This window comes from Cryptotermes secundus, unplaced genomic scaffold (genome assembly GCF_002891405.2).
Source record: "Cryptotermes secundus unplaced genomic scaffold, Csec_1.0 scaffold971, whole genome shotgun sequence".
Lineage (NCBI taxonomy): Eukaryota > Metazoa > Arthropoda > Insecta > Blattodea > Kalotermitidae > Cryptotermes > Cryptotermes secundus.
The window spans coordinates 293,374-303,752 of NW_019727793.1; the positions used below are offsets into that span (position 1 = coordinate 293,374).

At 43.4% G+C, this 10,379-nt stretch overlaps 1 protein-coding gene across 7 annotated transcripts in view; it reads left to right on the forward strand.

The window, feature by feature from the left end:
* The window catches only part of LOC111865040 (elongation of very long chain fatty acids protein AAEL008004), a 101,621-nt gene that overhangs the window by 67,697 nt on the left and 23,545 nt on the right, over positions 1-10,379 (forward strand). The window contains exon 1 of one of the 7 annotated variants that reach the window (XM_033751658.1): positions 6,158-6,162. The exons of 5 other annotated variants lie outside the window; for them this stretch is intronic. Coding sequence is in view for 1 of the 2 variants with exons in the window: in XM_023852751.2 (XP_023708519.1) it covers positions 8,285-8,287 (3 nt within the window). In the remaining variant the exon portion in view is untranslated. Of the gene's footprint in view, positions 1-6,157; positions 6,163-8,268; positions 8,288-10,379 lie in introns of those variants that run through there. One more of the 7 variants, XM_023852751.2, reaches the window with a different exon arrangement.

Consider the following 10,379-nt stretch of genomic DNA (forward strand, 5'->3'; position numbering starts at 1 on the left):
CGACCTCCGCCGGGTATTTGAACCCTCGTACTATGAGTCATGAGGTGGGAACGTTACCTCTAGGCTACGGAGGCCGCCTACATTATGGTAACATATTTAGGCCTTCAAACATGCTATATATATATATATATACATATTTTTATTAGTAGTTTATCTTGCTTTGAAGGGTTGGATGATTGGCAATGAATTGGATAGGATTTGTAAGGAAACGTCGTGGACTAATCCCGGAATTTCCCCTCGAAGGACACGAAACCACAGAAGACACTGTCAGGATATGGGATGACCACTGAACCCTGGACCTTCCGATTACGAAACAGTGCAATGCGTGTCCTAGGCACGCAGTGTGTATATCGAGTTACGTAAAGAAGGATTGGCCAACAGTAATCATATTAAATGGAAAGTTTAAAACGAGCATAGGTCAGCAAGCAACAGGTGTGCCCCCGCGCCTTTCTTGAGACGCTGGTAACTGCTTATCTGCTGGAGAAATCACTGCCCTTTCGTATGACCCGAAGATTCACTACTATGTAAGCAAAAGTCTTGTGCTAGGCCCCACTGTCACGCCATTTTGCTTCAAGATCCATTTCAATATTATCCTCAGTGAGCGGGTTGACGTAGCGGTAACGCTCGGGACATAATCGGTTCAATCTTGGCCGGGAAGCTGCCTGTTATGACTTGGGCTTTGCGTGGTATTACTTCGTCACTCCAGGCAAATATTGGAATAGCAGATCGATTAGGTGTCCAGTGCTTCCTTCCAAATCACTCTCCCAGTGAACGCTATCTAGTTTTAACTACTGACAGCGTCGTACAATCCCATTCCATCTATAGCTAGATCTTTCAACCTGGCTCTTCGCTTAAGGTTTTCCTACTAAAATTTTCTATGCAGTTCTCATTTTGATACGTGCTACCCGCTTCATTCATCTCATTCTCGTCAATTTTACGACCTTAATAACATTTGTTGTACTGTACGGTTTTTGACGTCCTCATTTATGTAGTTTTCTCCATTCTGGTGCGTGCACATAGTACACAACGCAGGCCGCCTAGATAACCAGCTGTGTAATTTCATAGAATGTTTCATGTTATGTCATGTTAACATGACGTCCGTTGCGAAGCAGCGCAACGCAGTGGTGACATCTGTCAACAGATGTTCGTTTGACGTTCCGTTCAGAACAGATTGCCGATAACGGCTGACAGCATGTCAGCTGGTCAAGAAATTACCACCATTTTATTGAATTTTCTGTACAGAAGTCCGCCTGTGGACGCTGTCCATGCTTTTACACCTTGTTTCTTTATGATCTACTGCAATATTATCTTCAGGGAGTAGATTGGTCTAGCCGCAACGATGGAGACTTGCATTTGTGAGGTGCTCAGTTCGAATCTCGGTCAGGATGTTCGTGGTTTCCCTCATTCGTTTCCTTCCTAATCCTTTCCAAGTTATCAGTCATCATTCCTTTCGGTGCGTACATTCTAACTGCAGAAGGTTCCCAAAATTTCTCACAGTCCTTATTGAGGAGCCAGTGAAATTCCCAGCCTGAACGGAATAATATGGACCGTTTGTAGAAGGAAGAATCAGAAGAGAGAATAGGACTGGGGATATAGAGAAAATTGCCAGCTAAATGAGCAAATAAATCGATATGGTCACGTTAGGAAATGAACGGACAGAGGAACCCAAACAAGGTTTTGAACGTGACAATAGAAAGAAAATGCCCAAGAGGGAGGCCGAGATCAAGACGATAATAACAGGTAAGAAGGTCACACAGAAGGAAGAAAAAACATGGAGGAAGTTGAAGAGGAGTAACTTTGGAGAGACAAATGGAAAGGCTTAGTTGCTAGGCAATCGACATAAAATTGGAAATATCGCAGGATCTCGAGTGCTGCTTGATGTTGTCATGCCTTCCGTAAGGAACGTCCGTATGTAATGTTCCGAATTAGGGAAATGCTTGTTCATGATTGCGGCCCAAACTCGATGACTAGATGAACGGTTTATCACATATCTTTGGTGAGTGAATTCGTGGTGTGTTGGTATCTGTGTAAAAGCAAAGGACTGAATTCTAAATAAAATACATTATCTATTAAAGTAATATATATCGCCCGCTGCGAATTGAGCGGAAAGTCTCACTGGCGGAGTGCGAATATTTCAGAAGTGTTGGCCAAATCCCGAGGCTGAGGGAGGTCGTGTGCATTGCCCAAGACAACTGTGCAGATTTTAGTTGAAGTCAATTGAGTTAGGGATACAATGTGAAGAAAGTATAAATTAAGGGAAGATGGTTAGCTACTAACCACCTCTGTGTTCTAGTGATCAGAGTTCCTGGCTTCAGCTCCAGAGGTCCGGGTTTGATTCCCGGCGCTACCAGATTTTTTTTTTCTGAAAAGTAGTGGGTCTGGAACGGGGTCCACTCAGCGTCGTGATGATAATTGAGGAGCTATTTCAAGGAAATAGCGGCTCCAGTCTAGAACACCGAAATTAACGGCCGTGGGGATTCGTTGCGGTGACCACGCGACACCCTCTGTCCATAAAAGTTGGCATTAACTTCACCGACAAGCGGCGGTCGCTCGGTCGATATAATTCGCTTGCGGACTGAAATCTCGGAGTTTTTTTTTATCTGTTAGCTACTAGCATATTTGCCTATCATATTGCGCCTTGTGTATATGCTTCACACGGTTCTTTTTCTTTCGGTCAAAATATCTGTCACAATATCACAGAGTTTCGGACTGTTTTCTACGTCTTGAAGAATTTTTTTCTCCGTTGTCATTCACGATAATTTTATGAATGCGTTAGAGAGTATCTACTGAGTGTGCGCGCTGCGCAGCTTGTATATGGGCCGTATTCAGGGCAGAGAATGTCTCGACAGAAGCACTGGTTGCTGCAATCGCTAATAACAAGGCAGATAAATATTACGTCTTCTGGTTACGCGGTACTCAGGTTTGAAGCGATAAAACTGTTTGAATTCTGAATTATTATTTCCTAAAATCTCTACCGGCGAATAAACAACGGAGACAACCAAAATACCGTCCGTGTGATCCATAAGGACCAGGTGGAAGCTTGCCAGTGTAATGTCTGAAATTTCTGAGAGTGAAAGAAGCTTTAGTTTATGAATTTCGGAGACTCGAATATTCAGCTGTCCTGTAACAAAGTCATTCATCCCACATCCTGCGATTGGAAGCTTTTCAATAATTATCTTTCACTGATATTCCTTGTCTCTTAGCCAGGAATTCTTAGTGTTCTATATGTCCCTATGGGCAGGTTCCATTTTCTGACCAAACCTTTTCAAAAACTTCTTAGTCTCATTTTTTAAAAGCCAGAATTCTTCCATTTATTGGAAAAGTAACTGATGTTAATTTTTTTTGTTTGCCTAATTAGAAGGTTTTTTTTTGCAATGAATACCAGGTATTTTCCTGGGGATGAAGGGCGGCCGACGTATAACTCTGACGTCACCTTCATCTGTGAACCGATTGTCTAGAAAAAATGTGGGAGCCTCTACGTCTCATAAACCTGTGAGCCTCCATGGTCTGTTACAAGGATATTATTCTTGTAGTACTCCAGATAATACTTTCAAATGAAAGTGAGAGTTAGAACTTTATTGTGCGGGTTTCGCCGTCTCACTCACTCGCACTTGGTTGCAGGTTCTGTCTGCTAGCCCCTAGCACCGGACGTGTAATAATGCTTTCTTTTGGCCAACACAGGCCCTGTCATGAACTTCCTCCTCTCCTCAGTCATCTCTAGGGCCCGGATTTTTTTAAATGCATATGCGCATATGTAAATGCATATTTTGAGGGTTTTTGGTCTTTATTGCATATTCTAAACGTAAGAGCATATTTCTGCATATATGTTTGAAATTAAGGATAATTAAGAATGAGACAACCGATTTATGTGGCCGATGCTTAGCAAATTTCGTAGTTGTTAAGCTACATCCAGACGAAGCCGGCAAACCTCATCATCTTGCTTGCAAAGTACTAGAGAAAACCAACCGTAGCACAATAGCAAGATTAGTAAATGATTCTCTGTGACTAATATGGCCATCTGAAATTGAGAATAATTGTTGTAAGGTGCTTGTATTACTCACAGATGGAGCTTTCTATATGTTGGAAGCTGCATAGGCTTTACAAGTATTTTATCCAAATCTTATACACGTAACCTGTTTAGCTCACGAGCTCGTGTCCAGTTCTACAAAGATTGCCTACCTCAGGTTCCTCTGCCACCTGAACCTGTCCTAACTAGGCGGGGGACATGGATATCCACAGTTTTATTTCATCAGGAGAATTTCAATCAAGTAAAAGAAGTGGTTACAAAACTTGAAGATGAGTATGCATGTGTCCGTGAAGCAGAAGTGGTGTTTCGAAATGATACTGTTTATCAAGATGTGAATTTTATCCATGCACATTTTTCTAGAGTTTCAAAAGCCATTGAGAGCTTAGAATCATGTGGTGCACTCCTACTCGACTCACTTTAACTCGTTCAGAAAGCAACTTGTTCACTGAATTCCGCTCCAGGCGAAATTGGAGACAAGATTAAATGCAAGTTAGAAAAGGTGTTGAAATCGAACCCAGGACTAAAAACGATTAAGTCAATTAGTCAGTATTTGAGTGGAATTAGGGTATCTTTGCCAGATGAATGTTCCGAACCTTCGGCGCCAGTGTATAAATACTGTCCAATCACGTCAGTTGATGTAGAAAGATCATTCTCAGCCTATAAACTCATTTTGACGGACAACAGACGCAGTTTGTCTCCAGAAAACACTGAAAGACTTCCAGTTGCCTACTGTGATGCTACTTTCTGCAGTGAATGTTACATGTAAATTGATGAGTCTGAATAAAGTGACCTGCTTCTTAAGTGCATACTGTTTTATTTTTGGTGCATATTTTCCCGCTTTTTAGCGCATATTTTAAGTGTTTTTAGCGCATAAAGATCCGGGCCCTAGTCATCTCTTACAACTACGTCTGCGCCCAGCATCCGCAACATAAGCCATAGGGAAATGGCTAACTCCCCTATGATTGGTTGGATCTATCCTCCTGCCAGCATGGAGTGCACCACTGGACCGCGAAAGTAACATTTTTATACCATTTTTCAAAGAGTTAGAGGCCTAACATGGTAAACATAAACGCTGCATTTGTCCATTTGTCCATTTGTATTTGTCATATGAAGTGTAGTATTATTAACTTCTGCTTTCTCCCATATGCGTTTCTAGCTCTGTATATTATCAAATGACACGCCGAGGCCAATCTCTAACGCTGTCTCCCACGAATAACTAGCACAACGTCAACCATAAACCGCCTCCATTTGTTATATTTTAGCGTCCTGTTGCACTGATTTAAGTCCATGATTTATTTAAACCGTCCTGCAGTGCATACACTCATTTATCTCCTTCTCTCCCNAAGGCCCATAGGGTTGTGAGACGTTGAGGGTCCCACATTATCTAGACAATCGGCTCAAAGATGGCGGTAAGGTTGTCAGCCTTACGCACCGTCCGCGCTTTACTCCCCAGGAAAATTATTTAATTAATTCCTGGTACTCATTTCTGTTAGAGACTGAGTCGACCCGGCTGAAAGGATTAGGTCAATTGAAAAAAAAAATCCAATGACCTCATCGGGATTTGAACCCGCGATTTTCCGGCATGTAGCATACTGCCTCAACCAACTACGCTACCGCAAGGTTGGCGTACTTACGATATGAAGTTCCGTCAGTGACGTTTTTCTTATTATCTGTTTTCCGTCTCACTAATCCAACTTTCATAAATGTCACAGTGGCCACGTGGGTATTGCAACATTGCTGTGTTTCATTCACGTTCTCTTAGTCTTACAGTAGGCTGGACTCACTGATCATGGACACCACGCCCAATAAACACAGGCCAGCATCTGTCACAACCTTGAAGGACTAGTGCATTATAACCCACGTCTTCAAAAGAGGAAATCTTTAATCCACTGCAGTTTTAAACACGTTTTAACTATTTTTTACTGTCAGTGAAATTACAAAGCCATGTACTGTCTTCGCTCGCTTGGAAACCGGGATCGTGTGCTCGAATCCCACTCAGGGCATGGATGTTTGTGTGCGTTTTTCTGTGTTTGTATACAGGTAGAGGCCTTGCGAACAGCTGATCACCCGCCCAAGGAGTTCTACCGAGTGTGTAAGATCTAGAAGAACCGAAGTGAACGGATAAGTTCATGGAGGTAGGCCTAGGCCCACTGGGGCTGTAGTGCCAAGGGGGGGAAAAATTACAAAGTAGAGCCGTCCTTATAATGAACTAATTAAGAACTGCATCATAAAGACGTATGGGGAGTGAATATATAGATCCACATTTTCTTGAACTCGACACTAGTTGGAGATGAGTGGGCAGCATCACGCCCCTGCCGCTTGGCGCACGGCGAAAAAGCCCCCGGTACCCATTGGATAGGAGGCGGGGTGGGCTCCAGAGCCGGTCTGGATGAAATGGTGAAGAGAAAATTCTTGACCCTACCGGGACTCAACTCCAGCCCGTAGCCAGTCGCTATACCGACTGCGATATTCAGCCTCTAGTTAATTGAATTGGTGCTCCCCTCGATAGGGAGTACGTAAATGAAAGCGGCCTCCGTAGTCTAGAGGTAACGTTCCCACCTCATGACTCGTAGTACGCGGGTTCAAATACCCGGCGGAGGTCGTCGAATTTTTAAGGGCGGAAAAATTCAGGGAACAAGTCCTCCGGGAGGGACTTTAAGCCCTGGGTCCCGTGTCGTAGCTTTACGGCACGTAAAAGAACCTCATACCTCCAAAGGAGGTCACTGAGCAAAATTGCGGACGTTTGCTGCCCAACAGCAGTCACGAATACCTCCGGTAGTTGGGGGAAGCATTATAGATACCTCTCAGCTAGTAGAGCTGGTCTCGCTGGCTGGGCGGGACTGATGGTAAGCACCAGTTCCGGTAGGATATAGAGACTGGTAGAAATCATAGAGGGAAGCACAATGGACCACCACAGGTCTAAGTGCATGGGGAAACGCACCCTCTCTAATAACTAACTAACTAACTAACGTACAATGAAATAGCTTACAACGTAAGATATAACTGAGGATGGGCGTGTGGCAGTAACCACGTAGCTATTCAAACATCACAAAAGGCGCATTCATAAGTGAAAGTTAAGTCTGAGTAATGAGGCAATGCAACAGGACGCTTAAATGTAACATAATGATGTTTTAGAATTGCCGTATGGAGAAGTTGTCCAGCAAAAGTTTTCTGTGTATTTGTTTTCCTACGATGCATGCTACATACCCTACGAATCTCATTATCGATGTGATTATCCTAACTTCATATGATGAACAGTATAACTTCTGATGCTCCTCATTAAACAGAGTTTGTCTTCCTTTATCCTGTTACTATCTCTCTGTCTTACGACCGAACATTCTCGTCAGAACTCTGTTCTCGAACATGCTGGGTCTAGTTAGCTAGTTATTTAGAGAGGGTGGGTTTTCCCATGCACCGCGACCAGTTTTGATCTATTGTGCTTCCTTCTATGATATTCTACCAGTCTCTTTACCCTACCGATAAATGGTGCGTACCATCAGTCCCGCCGAGCNATCATGAAGCAGAGTTTTTCTTCCTTTATCCTGTTACTATCTCTCTGTCTTACGACCGAACATCCTCGTCAGAACTCTGTTCTCGAACATGCTGGGTCTAAGTTCTTTCCATTCTCTGAGAGATCAAGTTTCACACCCATACAACTGCGTTATAATTTCGCAGGCCCTATAGTGCACAAGTTCGATACTCTGAGATTTTCCTTGTTTTCCTCAGCCCGTAGAGGTGAACTCGGGTTAGTGCGTGATTCCTTTGTTCTCCACTCCGTCGTTCCTGCATCGCAGTTGATGTATCATTGTTAAATCGTACAAAGGAAGTGGCTCACGTCTTAGCGCAAACTGATCTCGCTCAAGGTCACGGAACTTGTTTCCGTTTGAATTATGGGACTTCTTTTACAGGGACACAGTATACGTATGTGTGACCTTCGGCTTTCGTGTCCCTTCTTAAGGCGCGTCCACATTACTCGTGCTCGCGCTCGTGCTCGCCAGGCTTGTGGTCGTCGGGAGATTCGTCTGGCTTTTACTTGTGCTCGTAAATCGTGGCTGTGTGGGCACTAGTGTGTGTGTGTGTGTGTGTGTGTGTGTGTGTGTAACAATGAACTGTAAAGTGTAGTCACGTGTTGTATCGAAGAGTCCAATAAATCCGTTCATCAATCCAAAACCCCGTCTATAGTCACACTCTATCACGTGACACTATAATTTTTACGCTTTTAGACCGCAGGCTAGAAGACAAAAGGTTCAGGACAGAATGGTAACAAGCATTCAGTCTTCTCTTAATTCTCTTTTCTGAATCAAATTTTGATTTGCTACTGTTGTTCCCAAATATTGAATTGTGCCTCATCTCCAAAGCATCTGTTGGCTATCTTAGTGTAATAATTTGCTATGCATTCTGGCGACGAGACAGCAACATATGCTTAGTTTTCTCTGTGTTTACTTATAGGTCAACCTCCTTACTAGTGTCAATTAAAGTTTCTGTGGTCTTCTTTGTGATATCTATACTGCGTAATGAGTAGCCGAGCGGACTAAGGCATGCACTGCCTTCGCTCGCTCGGAAGCTGGGGTCGTGGGTTCGGATCTGTTTCCTGTGAGGTACGAACTGAATTCTTATATATTATTCTTATACATTGCTGGTCACGGTAGCCGAGCGGTCNGAAGTGAAACGGAGAGATTCATGGAGGTAGGCCTAGGCCCAAATTGGGGCTGTAGCGCCACAGAAAAAAAAATACCGCATAATGAGGAGCTTCGTAACTTGTACTCTTCTCCAAGTATAATTAGGTTGATCAAGTCAAGAAGGATGAGGTTGGCAGGGCATGTAACACAAATGGGGAGAAAATGAATGCTTATAGGATATTGGTGGGAAAGCCAGAAGGAAAGAGACCACTTGGAAGACCAAGGCGTAGGTGGGTGGACAACATTAAAATGGATCTTAGAGAGATAGGATGGGATGATATGGATTGGATTGATCTGGTTCAGGATAGGGACCAGTTGAAGGCTCTTGTGAACACGGTAATGAACCTTCGGGTTCCGTAAAATGCTGTGAAATTCTTGAATAGCTGCAGATTTGGCTTCTCCTCAAGAAGGGCTCAGTTCCGTATGTATGTATGTTATCTCCCAATAGATTCACATCATGAGCATATACCAATAGCTGATGTGTCCCATTTTATTTCAGTCCCATCTGGTTTTCTTGGGCTCTCCTAGTGGCATTTTTATTCTAAAGCGAAGTGAAAGAACAGTGACCATTCAGAATAGAATATTGGATGCCATTTTGTGTGAAATTGATAGCAGTGATATTCCTCGATAATTACTGCAGTCAGCTTTATTGCCCTTCTTGTAAATCGGTACACTAATGGAGTACTTCCGCTGCTAAGGTAATTATTTGTTACTCTAAACAGAATTTTAGATCTCATACCGTAATGTTTCACCTCCCGCTTGAAGCAGTTCTGCCAGAATTTGATCACTACCTGACGATTTACACTTTTCCAACTTTGCAGCAGCAATTTTGAACCCCTAAGAGACTAGGCTCAGGCACTACAGTTCTGTTGTGTGTAAAGTTGTCCCTGTACCTAACTAACTAAACACTATGCCGTGAAGATTATGGAGAGTAGATGTATAGATCCACATTTTCTTGACCTCGACACTAGCTGGAAGTGAGTGGTCAGCTTCACGCTCCGGCTGCTTCATCACAGGGGAAAGAGCCTCAGGTGCACATTGGATATGAGGTTGGGTGAACCCAAGAGCCGGTCTGGGCGACGTGGAGAAAATTCTTGACCCTACCGGGACTCGAACTCTGACACCTCGGTCGTCCAGCCCTCAGTCGCAATACCGACTGAGCTATCCTGGCTGATGCTCAGATGTATGTATTTATATCTCTTATCCTAATATCACCGACCCTTTATGCATTCAATAACTGAGAGAAGCAGTTCTTCCACCTTTTCAAAATGTATGAATCTGCAAGCACATCACCATTCTCATCATTCACCAAGTTAGTTCTAGGTTGGTAACACTTTTTAAATTCTTTATTGCCTGTATAAATCTCCAGTGTTCTTTTTCTTACTGTGTGCTTTAGGTTCAGTAATTCTGTCTTTCACATATTCTCTCATTTTGTTCCTGAAATGTCGACTAGCTTACATTGTTCAGATTTTTTTTCCTTTTCACTACAGCCCCAGTGGGCCTAGGCCTACCTCCATGAAAACCGTTCACTTTTTTTTTCTAGATCTTACACATTCGGTAGGACTCCTTGGGCAGGTGATCAGCTCGTCGCAAGGCCTCTACCTGTACACAAACACAGAAAAACGCACACAAACATCCATGCCCTGAGTGGGATTCGAACCCACGCTCCCGGC